The sequence below is a fragment of the Falco cherrug genome, chromosome 3, assembly GCF_023634085.1.
Source record: "Falco cherrug isolate bFalChe1 chromosome 3, bFalChe1.pri, whole genome shotgun sequence".
NCBI lineage: Eukaryota > Metazoa > Chordata > Aves > Falconiformes > Falconidae > Falco > Falco cherrug.
The window spans coordinates 47,917,192-47,935,082 of record NC_073699.1 but is presented as its reverse complement, the minus strand read 5'-3'; the positions used below and the strand labels follow the sequence as shown (position 1 = coordinate 47,935,082).

The 17,891-nt window shown below is 40.5% G+C and overlaps 2 protein-coding genes across 12 annotated transcripts in view; one reads left to right on the top strand and one right to left on the bottom strand.

Moving 5' to 3' along the window:
* The window catches only part of PLAG1 (PLAG1 zinc finger), a 52,645-nt gene extending 42,534 nt beyond the window's left edge, over positions 1 to 10,111 (bottom strand). Inside the window, exon 1 of one of the 4 annotated variants that reach the window (XM_014283255.3) lies at positions 9,884 to 10,111. The gene's annotated coding sequence lies outside the window, so the exon portion shown is untranslated. Of the gene's footprint in view, positions 1 to 8,611; positions 9,350 to 9,883 lie in introns of those variants that run through there. The other 3 variants (XM_055705366.1, XM_027811088.2, XM_027811089.2) reach the window with 3 other exon arrangements.
* Positions 10,112 to 10,245: 134 nt separating this feature from the next.
* Positions 10,246 to 17,891, top strand: part of CHCHD7 (coiled-coil-helix-coiled-coil-helix domain containing 7) — a 12,028-nt gene continuing 4,382 nt past the window's right edge. The window contains exons 1-5 of one of the 8 annotated variants that reach the window (XM_055705375.1): positions 10,298 to 10,431; positions 13,287 to 13,364; positions 13,920 to 14,018; positions 14,824 to 14,955; positions 17,391 to 17,577. In XM_055705375.1, coding sequence (XP_055561350.1) covers positions 13,311 to 13,364; positions 13,920 to 14,018; positions 14,824 to 14,925 — 255 coding nt within the window. In that variant the 5' untranslated portion in view covers positions 10,298 to 10,431; positions 13,287 to 13,310 and the 3' untranslated portion in view covers positions 14,926 to 14,955; positions 17,391 to 17,577. Of the gene's footprint in view, positions 10,432 to 11,334; positions 11,531 to 11,623; positions 11,751 to 13,286; positions 13,365 to 13,919; positions 14,019 to 14,823; positions 17,578 to 17,891 lie in introns of those variants that run through there. The other 7 variants (XM_055705373.1, XM_055705374.1, XM_055705372.1 and 4 more) reach the window with 7 other exon arrangements.

The window sequence follows — 17,891 nt, the reverse complement described above, 5'->3', positions numbered from 1 at the left end:
GAAGAACTTAGAATACTTGCTCTTCAGGCCTATGCTCTGCCATGCACTGGGGTGGAGTATACATACTTTCGACTACATATTCTCTCAGATGTGCCCCCTAAACACAAAATCACATAATGAATTTTAAAAAGTTGCTAAGTAGCAGTACATTCAAAAGAGGGATACAAATACATTATGATCTCTACCACTAAACCTCTTAACCTTCCTACAAAGGCCTAAGTTACAAAAAGTTTGGGGGCAAAAGAGAGATATGGGTGGATAATCTTCAGAGCACTGTTGGCAGCAAAAGTGGTTGCAAATTTTTACGTATATTTGGGAAAGAAGAATTAATAACTCAGGTAAGCTCTGCCTTCTTCAAACTACGAGTCTATCTCAACAAACAAATGCTATTTAAGTACGACTACACGTAACGGTTACAGAGTACTTGCAACCCGATGGCAAATTTCTGTCTGCCTTTAAGCTTTTTTGGTAAGCTACCTACATAAAACCTTTTTGCTAAAACTTCCACCAAATATCAAACTACTTCCTTTATGATAAAATCAGATGCTTAGCAGAAAGGATTATTTGATGTTCAACCACAGTTTAACAACTAAAACTATGACAGGAATAGGGGAGGTTTAGTGCATCCATGAAGTCTTTGAGGGTTTGCTCAGAGTCGAGAGACTTTCTACGGCTTGATTCCTGATGAAAACTGGAACAAACAGCACAATACTCAAGTACTTTTTCAGACAAAACCTTTATGGAACTCAGTCTGCCTAATGAGGAATTGAGGAGTTCATCTCAAGATAACTGAATATGTTACCAGTTTTTAGGCTGCAACATTACCGCATGACTGAAATCCCAAATTCATAGGATTTAAATATTGTGAGAGACTGATGAGCAGTGACGTAAGCCATCAGAACCCCTTCCTGACCACATCTCCCTTTTCACTCAAGGCTTGAAGAAAAATCTGGTCTCCTTTTATGTTCAGTATTTTTACTAGGCAAACTACAGAAAAACAGAAAATGGTAATACATATTCAACCTCTCCAAAGTAAAGCAACTTTCTACTCCAAATGAACAAGTAACCTATGCATTTAAAAACTGCTTAAATGCACTTTCCTTTGAGTACAAATATTTAAGTATAATGAAAAGTAACAAGTTTGTTTTACACAATGCATAGATAAAAACTGTACTAGAAATGGAAATGGATTACCCAAGATGGGCTTAACTTACTTGTTCTCAAATAGTCTGAAGTGGTCAAGTTTTCAAAGGTAAAATAGTATTATACTGCAGGGGAGACCTCTAAAATTTCTTGGTTCTTCCAAGAAACTTATTTCATGGTTTATCATTTCTGAAAGTGTAAAATCTAGATTTATGTTTGCCTTCTAGGAGTGTGTTTGAGTATTTCTTATGAGAAATAGTGATACCAGATATTTGACTAATGCTACAAGGCTGCAAAACCTGACATCTTTTCCTCATAGCCTAGTTTAACATTTATCCAGTTTGGGACTGCTCCCATCATCCAAATACCATTATGATTAAGTTTCCCATGTTACTCTACACCCAATTTCTATACTTGTAGCATCAATAGCACAAGTTATCTCCACATTATTCCTCAGCGCAATTTCTGTAGTACAAAAATGGTCAGCATCAACACTTAATGGGACACATTCATTTTGAGAGAACAGAAGAGTTTTAAATACCTGAAAGAACTGTTCAGTTCAGAAAAGAGCATATCCAAAAGGATATGCTCATGCTGCTAAGACAAAACCCCTTTAAAATTACAACAGGGAAAATACTGCATTTTACAAGTAATGAGAAATTAAATGAGTTTGATATAAATATTTCACATATACTTTTTAAAGCAATTTCAACACATATTAAAAACAGCCTGAATAATGAGGATAATTAATATATTATGATTCTCGGTTAACTTTTAAAGTAACAAATAATACAACTTTGTTGTTTAGGCATAGAACTGATTTCATTGTACTGGTATGCTTATAACCGTACTTAAACGCCATTTAAAATAGCATGTAGCAACACCATCCTTTGACAGATGCAATAATATTTTTATTACTTTTTCTGAAACTGATTAAAATATAGCCATAAGCTATATGTTTGTGCTGGGGTATAATTAGAAGTGGTTTAGTCTAAACACAATCCCAGTATTCAAAAGAATTAAAGAAAACTATCAAGTCACAGAGGGAAAAAAAATCTACAGATTTGAATTAAGTGGCATTTATTGTTATCAGCTATGTCTAAGCTCTTCTCCAAGCTATATGGTTCACTGTTTCCTAGTGTCCTAAATGAAATAAATTACGCGTGTATTGACCACAATAACTTCCAGTGAACAAAATAAGCTCGAACAATGTATATGTTTAGCTTTTAAACAGAGCACAAAACACTGATAGGATTTTTAGGTTTGTTTTATTTTAGTTTAATACTCACTCCTCTTAAAGTACTTGTGAGGGGAAGAACACAGGTAACTGATAACAAGTAGCTAACGCCACAAATCTACACCTTTGTAGTGTATCATCTTATGAAAACATAAGACCAGCTGCAGGCAATTCCTACTTCTACCTATTTATATTGTACCTATAGTTCCATGTGATAAATACTGTATTATTATGTAAATGCACTATTATTATGTAGTAAATGCACTATTAGTATAAATGAAAATTCCGCACGTGACAGTAAGAGTTTGAAGAAACTTAGCACTTACAAACTTGTAAATGTTTTATTACTAACTACACAGGCTTGATTGAAATTTAATAGTAAGCTGCCAGAATCTCTCTTTCTGCCTTCAAAAAGGTCTCTTCTTTAAAAAACCTATATCACAACTGATTCAAAAGACATGATGTTCTTCCTAAACAGCCAGATGTTCCCTTAAAATATGTGTACATATATATGTGTGTGTGTACACTGATACTACATATAAATGTAACAATCATGATAAACACATATACCACACAATAAACAGTTTTATTAGAAGGACAAGCACTTGGGACAGTAAAATATGATTTGCATATACTGGGTCTTTCTGCTATTTCAACATTTAGTGTAATGAAATCTCATTAATTCAGAATCAGATGATTTGCAGGGCTTTTTAGAAAACTTACACACTGATAAATCTGATGCCCTGTAGTATACAAATACATACTCAATAAATGAAGAGGGAAGATAAGTTTTCTGACATCCTCATTGCTTTTTGATTACATGGCAAATCACAGTAAATGTGTGTAAGACAAAATCAACCATCTACACCTTATTTCATGAGAAATACTTCAGACTTGGAAGTCTTCAAAGTATAATGTGACCCATAACCATGAAGAAAAGCTTTTAGGGTGAAAGTTAATAATACACAGTGTCAGGCTACCAGTTAAATTACCTGTACAATATTTAAGTAAATCTATGTGCAATCTGCATGGTTAAATGATATAAAATAAAGCATTATCTACAGCAATATGGAAGAGATTATTATTAGTTATCCTAACTTTAGTAAAAAAACAACTTTGACAAATAATTCCCTTTAAACACTTTCTAATCTGATTTCTAGGGATATTCTCCTTTGAGAAAGGAATTTAGCACATTAAGTGCAAAAGAAGATTATAGCAATTCAGTTTACTGTAACAGACACTTCTTGCATTCTTCCAAGTTCCTTTACATAGTTATTTCTTAATTGCATCTGATGGCAATTCTAGGTTTTACTTTCCTGATTCCCACTTGACTTCTCAAAGCTGATTTGAGCTATTTTACTTCAGAGTTTTGAGTCACTGTTCTGTGTATTATAGCCACACTTGTCTACATTCATCTGTTTATCTTTCTCACTTTTTGATTTTATACTAGTTCATACATATACTAGTTTATACTAGTTCAGTGCTGTTTTTTCGTTTGGGGGTGGTGGTGTCCTTCTTTCTTTTAAACACATAAAACAAAATCATGCAAACTGGGCCACATTCTACTCACTTCGTGCCCACTTGTAAGTCTATCAAAACTCTATGAAAACCACCAGGGTTGTGCATGCATATAATAGCTCACCACTCTGGCCATGTATTTTAATGTACTTGACAAGGTATCTCTATACACTGGACAGAAAGTGAATTAGGAAAGGGACAGAAGTTATTACAAAGAAGGCTCTAATAGAAACTTATTTATTCCTTCAACATGAGAATAACTATATAAGCTTTCCCACTCTTCACTGTCAAGTACATACGGTGGTTAATTTTAATGCCATGATCCTACAGTAAGTGCTTACAAGACATACAGGGTCCATTTAAATATTAAAAATTTCAATATATCCTATGAGAAGGCCCCATCCTTAAGAGCTGGTATCACTTAAGTATTTTAACAAGCATGTTATATATTGCAAAAAAATTTAACCCCCCCTCTAATTCTATTCATTTCTGCTAATTCATCCTTCTAAAATGAGACAATAACAGGTGAACACAGATACTGAAGTAGACAAAAAAGACTTTAACAAGCCAATCTAAATAAAAGTAAAACTGAACTTGCAGTAATGGTGACCTGTTCCATTCAGTATTAGATTTTCATAACTTGTGTACAATCAGAATTTTTCACATTTGATGTCTGGTGGACAACTGTTCATTTTAAATACACTAGTAACTGCAATCTATTCAATTTCAGGTAAAGGGTCAATATATTCCTTAAAAAAATAAAGAATAAAATATAGGCAGCTGTATAAGTGATTATATTGAGAGTTAATGTTTTACACTGAAGTTACAAGTTCACACAATTTAAAAATCAATATAAATTTAATTAAATTCTAGAGATGATATTTTGCTTAGCAAGAAAAATACACAACTCCCTACCATCCAAATGCTCAGATAAATGCAAAAAAAAAAAATCCCCTACACTTCAGAAATATAAATATTTTACATTTGATCAATACAAAATGTTACTTTGTTCTAATATTTGAATTGTTTTTAAATAGTTTTTTAAGGCTACCTAAACAGTTGGTAATTGGTTAAAGATGCTTAACAACAGTTCAACTGCTAGATACTGCACGTTTCTTTCAAAAGCAAGGCAAGCTAAATCCTCCCTAGTAGCAGGTATTTGGAGAATATCTTCTTGAAAGCAAGTACTCTGTCACTACAGTGGTGATGGCTTCTAGATCCCTTTTAACTCTACACTGATTTGAGAATGGTCTAATTGCTTTAACATATTTCACATTTTTCAGAATATCTCCCCTTGGTAAACAGATAAACTTGTTCAAGAACACTCCCAAAAGGTTCTTGCTGACAAAACCCGGTTGCAAAGATGTAAGAGGTTATAGATACAAAATTTTAAAAACTTATGTTTTAGACTCTGAAGTAAAACATCTCATTTAACAAAATATCATTGAAGAGTTACAAACAGTGGTTTATTTAGAACATAAGCTGTGCCTTCTTTAACCCATTAATTTTAAAACACATGCACTACCCTGAAAGGAGACTTAAGGGCACCATTTTGACCTACTAGCTGCAGAGGTGGGCAACCATTAAAAGTGGCTGTGCTTTGTATGCAGTGCCTTTTGGGATTACACAAAATTTTTAAAAGTTTCTTAATTCAAATTTCACAGTTCTACATCGGGAAACTATTTTTCCAGGATAATTACTAAATGAAAAGTACACACTAAGAGACACACTGGAACTAAGCATTCAAGAAAAGCTGAATGCATGTCAGTTTAGATTCCTGTATTTGCTGTACTGCTGTAAATACTGCAGTTATTAACTTTTAAACATTATTGAACAGGATCGATAAGTATTTAAGAAGGATTTTAATACATTTACAGCTCCCCACTTTGCCTACAAAAAGTAGGGTAACTTTAGCAACAACAGCCCATAGCATTTGTTTCCTCAGGTGTTCTCATTTTAGAAAATCTTGAAAAAATCATACTGAATCATATACAGAATCAGAGAAACATATAATAGCACAGATTATCTTAATTCTTAGAAGTAAGGAAGCTTTGAAAGTTACTTCTATTTTTATTAAACACCACATCATCCCTGTAAGAAGAATTCAGTTTTCCACAAAAAAAGAGTAAGTTTGTAAAAAACAATCCTAAACAACATTTATCTTCTGCTATTATCATAATCATCTGGATTATACCTTAAAATTAAACCCAGTTTAGAAGAGTATCAAATTCTGTGAGAACACTCTGCTTTTTCTCCTCCCTATGTCCTGAATTTTGCACTGTGGTTGGATACACTGAATTTACTTTGTAATACATAACTGTAAGTCAAGAAAGATACTCCACAACATGTGCTTCTTTCATGTTGTTATTACCAGTGCCTATACCTATTTTCAGTGTTACAATATTAATCATTTAGAAACTCTTAATTAGGTAAAAATGTAGCAACACATTAAACACTTCATACTGATGGTCACAGACACAGTATTCGAAGACTTCTTAAATACTGTCAGTACCACCAACTAGTTTACTAAAGTTAGTTCTGCACATCTACTACTATCTATCTATCTCAGTACATTAAAAACACCAACACATGGTGTACTGCTATTAATTTATCAAATTTCTATGCATTTCAGGATAATCTCACTTCAGTCAATAAAAAGAAGAGATCACTGTAAGACATATTTGGAAAGGAACTTTAAAGTATGAATTCTTGGTAACTATAAAAGAGATTTCCAAACCATAAAAGAGTGTTTTAGAAAAATGTTCAATTTCATTCCTTTGTACAAACTGATTAATCCTTCTTCCTTAATGAGCCTTTTTTTTCTAGCCTAAGAGTAGTTAATGTGATTTAATTTTCACAACTGTGAGTCACTGGAAAACTTTGAGATTTCTTCCAAAATCTCTAACCACAAGACTATCCTAGTCAACAACTACTCCACAACAGCTTATTTGGTCACACTTGCAGGAAAGGTACAGATCATTTTCAAATTCATGCCATTCAACACAGAGGGCTACTGCAACCGATACTCGATTTGCACAAGTTCTAAGAAAACTTTTGTTGAACTAGCCTCCCTAAAAGTTCAGTATTCCATCTTCCCTCTCAAGAACCACATTACCTGTATTCATTTTTTAATCTAGAATTAAATACAAAGACTACAAAACCAAGGCACATGTAAAGGAAACATCATAACTCTTCATAATGATATCAGATTGCCATGCTAAGAGGCGATGTTAATTTTTTAAATAGGATATTTCACTGAAAATTAAAATACATAGGAGATAACAGAGACAAGCAGGGCATTTCACATCATTACAGTTAAACATTTACAAGTTAAAAATTAAGCAAAAACCTGTATCAGTCAGAACCCATGCTATAAGCATGTAGGCATGCACACATGCACACATACACACGAAACCAGACTGCAGTATAGGATTATTTTTTTTTTAATTATTTTTTTTAAACAAAGCCAGAAGCAATTCTTCCAAGTGATGTTACAATTACACAGCTAAGGTGTACTTGTAAAAAGTCCCTACTTTGGCCAATTAAAGCCTACAGTTATTTTCATTATTTTTCCAATCCTTTTCAGACTGTTCAGAAGATTTAACTATAGCACAAGCTCTGCAATGCTCTTCAACAAACTCAGGTGTCCCAAACAAAACAGAATTTATTCAAAGTAAAAACAATGCACTTCTCAACTTTTACAAAATGTCTGTGAATTTGCTCTATGCACATAGGTCTCCTCCCAGGGAATTCATAGCTAGCGGAGCAACACTAGGTTTTAATATTAAACAACCCAAGACTACTTCATTTCTGCAACAGCCATTCCAAAAAATGCTCTCCAAAACACAGCATTTTAATTAACACACCAAGAAAACTCCCCTGAAGACCTGCTACACACAAAAGAATTGCTGTGATCCAAACGAATCTGCACGTTTTCCCCTATTATCCTGCCTTAATTTATCATACCAGGGCCGATTTGATACCTTTCCATTAAGGAAAAGAACAACGAACCATCCCTCTGCTAGAGGCAGAGGTGCTGCAGAGGTGATGATAACCCCAGGAAAAGAGAAGCTGTCTCTTTAAAATGCCCTGCTATGTCCCTGATCCCACGTGGAACCAACATCAGCAGCACTTTCGCATTAACTTCAATGTGAGGCGAGATGAGGCATCATTATTTTATATAAATAAAACGAGGAGACTGCAGAATACATTCTTTGTAGGAGACAAACAGGTGAACTGAACGTGCCAGGGAAATCAGCAACCACCCGCAGAAAAGGTGCCCTGCCCCTGAGCCCTCTCTGCTTTCCCTATGGAGCATTACCTCAACCCCACACTACTCTGAAGAATCCAGTTTAAATAGAGGAGGGAGCCACCAGGAAAACTTGAAATTCAAAGGCAACGAAAATGCACTTTATAAACCGGAAAGGTTTACTCTTTGCCTCACACATCCTAATTAGATCAGGAAAGTGACACTACAAAGGCATTACATTCCGGTCTGGGGAAAAAAAAAAAAAAAAAAAGAAAAAAGAAAAAAAAGAAAAGAAAAAAAGACAGAGGAAAAGAAAAGAGCCCCCATCTCCCCAAACCCCCCAAACATACAAAAAAGCATTAAAAAAGGAAGTTATAAAGCAGCACATACAGCATTTATCTTATCTAGAATCACTACACATTACCCCCGAGTTAGGCACTTTCTGCACTATCATCTCCCCCTACCTCTCTCTCCTGAAAGGGATTTTCATGTTTTCTCATTGTCGGTGGCGAGTTATAAGAGGCTTTCGCCTTTCCAAAGAATTAATCAACAAAAAAAAAAATAATAAATATTAACTCCTTGCTCCCTGAAACCTTAAAACAGTCTCGGGAAGACAGGGGTTTTATTATGTTACCTTGAAGAAGAAAAGGGGGAGCAGCCCCGATTTTTAGGTATTTTTTGGCATTTTTTTCTGATTTTTATTTTGTTATATGCCTCAGTTCTCCCTCCATTTTGGTTGTTTATGATACTGACAACAAGCTGTCCCTGCTCTCTCTCTCTCCGGATCTCTCCTGCTTTCAGTTAGCAAACCCCCCTCCCCAATGCAATACGACTCAGCACTTACTTGGGTTCACACTTTGCACTAAACACACACCGATGGGGAAGGGGAAAGCTTCTGGGCCACTCGGAGGGGGCGAGCAGACAAATTCGTTTCTTTATTACGAAAAAAAACCACTTTTGTCCGAAAAACGACGGGAAAGGGGGGTCGAGTGCCCCAAAGTCACTCCGGATCCCCCCAAAGACGCAGCCGCCAGGTCCGGGGGACACCCCACGGGTAGCCGGGTCCACGGGGGAAATTTCTGTGCGAAATTCGGCCGGTTTGAGGCGGGGGGCGAATTTATATTAATTTTTTCCCTCATTTTTCGGCACCGCGGTCTCTAATGTCTTCCGCTCCCTCTCGCCGCTCTCGCCGCTGTCACTGCATTCACAGCACAGGCTCCGGAGAGGCGAGGAGGGGAGGGGGCGGCCGCGCAGCTCCTGCCCCTGCCCCAGCCCCGCGCCGCCGCCGCGGCCCCGGCCCGCCGTGGGGGTCTGCGGCGGGCACCCCGCGCCCTCCTGCCGTCCCCCGGGCAGACCGCTGCCTCGCCCGCTCGCTCGCGAACCAACATAGCGCCGCGGGGAGGGAGGGGAGGAGTGGAGGAAACTCCTGAGAGAGGTTTTTCTGAAAATCATCTCTTTCTCCCTCCGAGGGAGGGGAAGGGGGGCACCGCTCGCCTCGCCTCCCCTCCCCTGCTTTTCCCCTCCGGGGGGGTCCGACGCGGGGCGGCGGGGGGCTGCGGGAGATGGGGGGAGAGGGGATGGAAGGGAGGGATGGTTAACACAAACTTTTCCTCACTGCTCGCTGCTCCTCTCTCCTCTCCCCCCTCCTTCTCCTCCTCCCCCTTCATAATTTAAATAACCCTGATATTTCTCTGCTAAACCCCGGCGCCTGCCCCCCAAACCCGCAGCAGACTCACCGCGGGAGCCTCAGCATCCCCTCTGCGCCCCGTTTCCACCCTTTACAGTGTTCTCCGATTTTTCTGTAATTTTTTCCCCATATTTCGGGCTGGACGCGGCGGGCCTGGAAATTGTTTGCTTTCCCGTCTTTCCAGCAGCCATTGTAGTGTATGCGCTGCGGTGCAGCCCAGCCTGCCGCACACGCCGCGCCCACACCGCCCGCCGCCCACACGCACCGCGGGTTGGACGCCTCCCCCAGTCAGTCAGGGCCGCGGCCGCGCCCCGCCGCCGGCGCCTGCGGCCCGCGCCGCCCGTCCCGTTGGTGGAAAGAGGCGCCGCTCAAGGCCGGGGCGGACCCGCCGCCGCCGCCATTGGCGGCCCGGCCTTGCCACTCAGCGCCGCCGGGGCGTGGGCGGCGGCGGCGCTGGGCCGGGGGGAGCCGCGAGGCCGGGAGCGGGGTAGGCTGCGCCCGTATTTAAGCGGGCTGCCCGAGCCGCTGACGTCTTTCGAATTGGAGACGGGCTGCCCCCTCCCGCCCGGGCTCCCGCGGACACGGCCGGGGACGGAGGTGAGTGCCGCCGGCGGCCCGCGCTGCCCGCTCGCCTGCCGTGCCTGCGCCCGGGCGCCGCGTCCCCTTCCCCGCCGCGGGGGAGAGGGCTCGCCAGCCCTTCGCCGCCCGTCTGCGGGCGGCGGGAGCCCTGCCTGGGCCCGGCGGCGGGGCCCGGCCACCGCGCTCCGGCGGCAGGTGGTGCTCGGGGGAGGCTGCGCGCGCGCCGGCCGTTGGGCGCCGGGGGCCGCTGGGGCCGCGGGCCGTTACCCGCGCGAGGCGGCGGCGCGGCAGGAACGGGGCGCCGGGCTCCTCCGGCCGGGCCCCTGCCGCCGTGAGGGAAGGCAGGGCTGGGTGGCGGGCCGCACCCCGTGGCGGCCGGGCCGCCCGCCCCCCCCTGCACCTGACGTGCCCCCCAGCCACCCTCTGGGGGCTGAGGGGGGGGGGGGGGGGCCAGCTCGGCCGTGCCGGCCTTCCGGGCCCGCCGGCGGCCTCGCCCACCCGCCGCTCGAACAGCGATAAAAGCGGTGGGGTTTCTACACGGCCTCCACGCCGGGGTTTAAGGTTTAATAAGCTGGTCTGTAGGGCGGCGTAATTAGCAATTCTGTCTGTATGCATGCATGCATTTAAAAAAAAGAACACTTTTCAATGGGAGGGAGCCTGCAGAAAAATACCCTGATGGATTATGAACGGAAAAAGCCCTAGGGTTGAAGAGCGCTAGTAACAAACGTATTTCTCTGTGGTACAGTTTACAAATGTTAATGCGTTAAAGCATAATTAAGAACTGTGGAATAGACAAGCCTTTGGTTGTGGTTGGGCTCTGACCTGTCACCCGAAAGCAGGAAGGGAAGGCTGTGCATGTGTAGAAAGTGCAGGGCAAAGCTCGCTTTCTGCCCAACTGCTCGCTCCATCACAACACCACAGTGCTTTGGTGCGACCTGCCTGCCCTTCTAGCTAGTAGTGCTGCAAATCCTGAAGAAAGGAAGCCTTTAGGAGATGGGGGGAGAGAGGAACGTGAGCAGGAGCTATCAGACCTTTTTGGTAGTACTAAGCATGTTCAAGCCTTTGCCTACTCTTGAGCTAAGCAGCTTCATGAGAACCTGAACTGCCTGTTCATTAGGTAAGTATTTAATGTATTGTGTGCATTGTTCCTTAAACCAGGCATGGTTGCAGACTGCTGGTGGTGTAACCAGACTGAAAACTTTAATTGCAGTTTGTATAATGAACGCTGATGAAGCTTCCTGTGACTTGCGAATGCTCTTTCAGGGAGTAAGGCTGAAGTCAATCCAACACTGTACTCCTTGAGGCATGTCTGCTTAGGTGGTACTTACACCTCTGAGGTCAGTGAAGCAGAGAGTTATAACACAGATGCAAACAAACCTCTGAAAAACATGTCTGTGGTACTAACTTTGATGAGGCATTGTGATATGCTGCTTTTGTTTTCTTTTCCTCCCCATCCTTCCTTGAAGTCTGGGATGATGCTATTGTTATACATGCTTGTGTTTCCATTTGAGTTGGAAGTGCCTGATCAAAAATTCTCTTGCACCCACAAAAAAGCAAACATTTGCCTAGCTTGTAAAGTGAACTTGAACACTGGATAGTTCTCAAAGGAAAGTGGAGGAGTTTCCTGATGCTGTTCTTTAAAAGGCCTGTTTGCCAAAAATGACCATGCAGAACGCAAAAAATACTCCAAGCATCAGGAGAGTATACTTGTGTAAGATGTAAGGTTTATTTGCCTGGAATATCTTTGTCTTACCCAAAAAAGAACCTTCATTTGAAACATTGTTTTCTGTCTGAGAGCTACTAAACAGCAGTATTTGATTATTTTTTTTCTGGTACCAAACAAAACTGGGTTTTTACTGCAGACTTCTGAGTTTGCAATCTCTAACGTGAACAGACACAGGTTGAAATTTAGAATAAGCAATGTTTTTTAAGAAAAAAATCCCAACAGTATCAATCAAGGATGTTCTTTCACAATTTCCTTCAGTAGCTGTACTTTAACTTGCTGCAAAGAGCTCTCTCCTTCGCTCCTGTGTTTCTGCTTGCATTGGCTCAAACAGTCATCTGGTCAACATTAATTTATTCTTGGTTATATTCAGTATTTGTTTGGAACAAATACCTGCATGGCCATATGTGTGCCAGAGGCAATATATGGGAAGTTGTAAAGGGAACGAGCGTCTGCTGTTCATCTTGATGTCATCGTCTTGGATCAGTGTAGGTTCTCGGCACTGAACTCTGTCAAGCTTACAGTTCCTAGAGTCAGCGTCAAACTACTAAACTGATGAAAAATGTTATTCAAGCTGTCATTGACAGAATGTAAGTGGGTCTGGTCCCTCCTTGTGGTGGAACAGTTTCTTTTTCTGTTAAATGTGATACAGCCACAGATGGTTGGGCACTTGTTACACCTGGGAAAGCTCAGTGAAGATACAGATGTGATCCAGCTAAGGACTAGGCACAAATCTGGAAAAGTTTACTTGTACATTGCTCCCACACACTATTAATTGAAGTGTCTACAGTGTGTTGGCCTGTGAACAGCTTCTACAGAGCTGTTTCTCCTACATGACACGGTCATTTTCTCGACTATGTGACAGGCTGGTACAAGAGTCACTGCAGTGGCTCCATTCTCTGCAGGAATTTATTCAGGGAGTAAGCAGGCTTGGTGACAGGCTAAACTTGCCTGAGCTGTCTTGCTGTTAGTGCTTCTGAGGTAACATTTTTGCAAAAGGTATTTATTTAGTGGTTGTGATTGTCTTTGGCTGTTTTTTTAAAGATGGCCAAGCTGTTACTGGAAGGCCTTTATTACATGCTGAAGTTCAAACTTAATCCTGAGCTACTGTTAAAAGTAGATACTTAACCTGCTTCTTTTCTCTTTCTAGCCAAGATACAAGTGTCTGTCTGCAATGCCCAGGCATGCACAACAGTTTAGAGACCATGATACAAATCCATGTATAGCGGTAAGATGACCAAATTGTGATTTCTATTTGTATGTTTCAATGTTAAATAATGCAATTTCTGTAGGTTTTTTTATGGATAGCCTTCTGGTATTGGCATTTTGCATGATCTTAGAGTCTGAAGATGGGAAAAGGTGAAAATCATCCATTATAGTAAGTGAAATATCAATAAGTAATTACTCATAAATGAGAGTAATACAACCGATAGCGATCTCTTCAGTTTTCTGCCCCTAAAAGCAGTGCCTGAAATCCTGGTTAGACAAGCTTGGTTGATGTTTGCAAAGATGCTTGGTCTGACCCACAAAAGACTTTTAAACAACTACTCTGTGGACTCTATCCTTACAATTCAAAGCGTACTAATGTCTGTTATCTCTAAATGAAGTCATTGCTTGCAATTACTGATTATCCTTTGTGATAGGTGTTCCTCTGGTCTCTTTGATAGAATTCTTTCATCTGAGAAGCTGCCTCCTATTTCATAGATATTGTTGGACTTGTTAGAATTTTTAGACACAGAGCACACTAATTTCCCTCAGCTCTGAAGTATTTTCCCTATTAAAGGAAACAGATGCCTCTAGAAAATGCATGGACGACAATAACTATAAAAAGGATATGTGTACTGATTATTTTCTGAAGTACAAAAGCTGCAGAAAATTCTGGGTAAGCACAGTAGATTTTTTTAAATTTTCTAAGCACATCATTTCTGACACACGGCTTTCTGAACTTTCACAACTTGTGCTGACTGCTATGGTTTTTAGTGACTTACAGGCCTAGAGTAATCTTGGCATGTGTAGCTGGGAGACTCAAACTGATGCATGTCAAAGTACTTCACTTGTTTCTCTGAAGTTTACCCTCTTAGATTGTGAGTCTGTGTTCTTGCAGTCCCTGCTATGTTTCCCCCTCTGAATTTCAGTCAGGCATTTCTAGTAATAAGTTTTGGGTTTAAATGGATATAATGAAAAAAATTCTGAAGTAAGATAAGGTCATCTGTTTTTCCATTGGTTTCGATCATGTTTACTTTAACCTAAGATAAAGCTTAGGAAAAGCTCTTTCTTATTTGGTGGTGTCCTTATTTCCTTTTCTCTTCTGGTAGGGAAGTATCGTGAGGATCTAGATGCAGTTAAACTGTTATCTGCTATTATGTCATAGTAGTAAAGAATCTTTTCGCTTAGCCATTAAATACTTGTGCAAACTATCAAAAAACTATTTGCCTGTTTATATGCATGTTAGTCTGACATAGTATAATGTGCATACTGTAATTTCACTGTCTTTTGAAGCAGCAAGGTAAACTAGTCGGTAACCAAAATATACTAGTATTTAACTAAAGATATCTGATAATCAGAAGGACTATCTGGCTCTTGATATGTAAAGAGTACTTCTGTTGAAGAATCTTATTTATTTGGAGCTCAGAGGCAGAGAATTCTGAGAAATCTGTGTTCTCATGGTCACTTTCTTCTATTTTCAGCATAACATCATGATACAAAGGAGAAGAAATGGTGTAAAACCAGAGATGCCCTCAGCAGAAGAGAGAAAGAAAATACTGGAATCAATGGGGAAGCCCTACTGACTAGAAACTTGCACGGACTGACTTTTCACTGTACATGTGAAGACTTACCAGCAGCAGGTTGCCCTCTTATGAAATGGACTTTACAGTTGCCAAATCTTGGATTAAAATAAGCTCTTAAATTTTGAAATGTGTGAGCTCTCTAGGATTCAACCTCTTGGTTTTATTCATATTGCCTGTCTGTGGAAGACATGGGTATTAACATAACTTTTGTCTAGATACGTTGGATGTAGAAACTAACTTGCTGTGAAATGCTGAACAGAAAGTAAATGGCACTCACAGAAAGACTGTTTGAAAAGAGGGGGCTGATGAGTATTGCAGCGTAGTTCTAAGGATGGAACAGGTTGAGAGACTGGTATGTGCACAACATGTTTCTTGTATCCAGCTATGCTGCCTAATAGTACGGATTTACCATGTGTGATTTTATCACTATCTTTATGAGTTGTAGTCTGTGTCCCCAGTTTTAATAAGGCTGTTCATGAACTAAAAATCTGAAATCCAACAAGCCTGTCACTAGGCCTGCTGCTGCACTTACTGCTGACAACAGAAGCTTGTAGTAAATCAGATCTGCAGGCCTTGCTTGTTACAAGGTTAGAGAGGTTGATGCAGATAGAACTGAACTACTCAGGTCTGAACTGAATAGTACCTTCTGTGGATAGTAAATAGATACTTTGCTGGCAGGGAGGTAGGGGGGACTTGTAGACATGTAAACATATACTCTGAGTGACATGGCAGGTTTAACTATAGTACATGTATCTAAGACTCTGGACAGCTGAAGCCCTGGGTTTGGAAATGCTTACTCATACAAGACTACGAAACTGAGTTTGAACAGGTACTCTGATCTTAAGTAAGATTGATTCTTTAACTAAACCAAAGAACTAACAAGTGTAAATGTGTTGCTGTCTAGTGGAAACACTGTTTTCTTACCTCTAGTACCTTCTGTTATCCTGGCTTAAAAGCTTGCACCCTGTGGTAAAACAGAAAAAACACTGTCGTGAGCTCAAATTCCATATGAAATCCTTTAGGACTTGCTGTGATCAAGTTGGCAGAACTCTGGCTGACCTCGTGGAGGATGGTGTAAAAGTGTTGTCTCTCTATTTAGACTGTTTTGGAAAGACTTCATGGCTTCCTGTTTCTCCCTCTGTCTGGCTTGTCTTATTTCTTTCCACTGGAGGCCTATTTCCATGCTTAGTGCGATTTTTACACTTACCTTATATATAAATGGAAACACAATTTCCCTCTTGTTATTCGACCTGACCTGGTAACTAATAGAGATATGCTTTTGCTTCTCTTCTTTCTGGCTGTTCTCCTTATACATCTGAATTTCAAAATGGATTTGATCATACCTGTTCTGTTATTGGAATGAGTGTGTAACACTATACCTTTTGAGATGCAGCAATCTGAGCATGGCTGTGCAGCCTCCAAGCCATGTCACAAGTTCTCTAGTTTGTTGCTGGTAAGGGAAATGGACTCTCTTCAACCAGGATCATCAGGTTTTTTATTTTAAATTACTTTCTCTGCATGTAAAATTGAAACTTTGCTGACATCTTTTTTTTTGTGTGTGTGTAACAGAAGAAACTTTCATTATAGATTCAAAGGCACTTTCTTATGCATTGCCTCCTTGCCACCTTCTTCCAATACTTCCTACATACCAGTCTGTCTTCCCCCCACGTGCCTGCCCCCCCCCCCCCCCCCACACACACACACACATTTGGCACCAATTCTTTGTTATTGGTTTTGAGCACCTTGGTCTGTTCTCATTCTGACATGTTTTCTTCTAGTACCTTTGTTCTGTCTCTGATCTGTCTAATGATGTAATCCTGCAGTGACTTCCTATTACAGCTCCTTTTTGAAGGTCTTACGTTCTCTGTTCTCCCTGTCTTAGAGCAGAGCTCCTTGCTTTCATTAGTCAAACTTGGCCATAATACTTCCTCACTGGCCGTGCTTCTATTTGATCTTCTTATTGATCTGCAGTTTTTGGGGAGCTGTTGTCCTCTTTTTCCTTATGGCTATGTCTCTCTGGACTCTTCTGGTTTTGCTGCCTTGCTTGTCTAAGGGCACCTTCTCTCCTACTTGGCGCAGGTTTGTCATTTGGCACCTCTGCTCTATCTTTCAGCATGTTCTTTGCTCCTATGGCTTTAGCTGCTATTCTAGTGCTTGCTGTTTTCCTGTTGCTCTGCTCTTCTGGGCTTATGTTAAAATCAACTGTATGTTTTAGTTCTATGCAAGAAAAATGGCATCTACTATTGATGTGATTATGCTGAGTTTTCCTTGCATAAGCTCAGGTTCCTTAGTCATCTTGTTTATCCTAGGTTTTCCTTTCAACTTTTCTTTGAATGTAGAAATGCCCTTTCTCTTAGGTTAATTGTTGTATTTACAGTTTTTTTCTTGCCAGTATTTACTTGGAAAGTTTCCACTGTGTTTATTTTCTTCTAGGGGATGACCGACTTGTCTTTGGACTTTAATAGGAACCCTGTGCTACTTTGCCAAGTGTTTGTAAAGAAGCTAGTACTGGACTGCAGAAAGAAAAGGAGATGCATTCCCTGCTTTCATGTATCAATGCAAGAATGTGGGATCACAGGACAGGCTAAGGCACATGTAATGCAAGAACAGTATTCTAATATTAGATTTCCTGATCATCACTGAACATACATGGTAAGCTCCCTGTGGGTGTTAGAACAAAATAGAGTTTAGTGAAGAACTGAGGGCAATTTAAGCAGTGACTTTGTAGATTTAATTCAGGTAGTTAGTCATCTATTGTAGGGAATGCAGTTTATTCTTTTATTTCCATTGCATATGCCTTACAGTTGCTGTTAAGTAACAGTTTTATGAAAAATTTTGAAAAGCAAAAAGTTTTCTTCCTCATGTCGTAATGCCTCTCAAGTAATCCATTAGTTAAGCCTGGGTCTTCATCATTTTTTTTTTTTCCCATCACTGGAGGTTGCTGTTCTTGCTTAAACTGCTAAAGC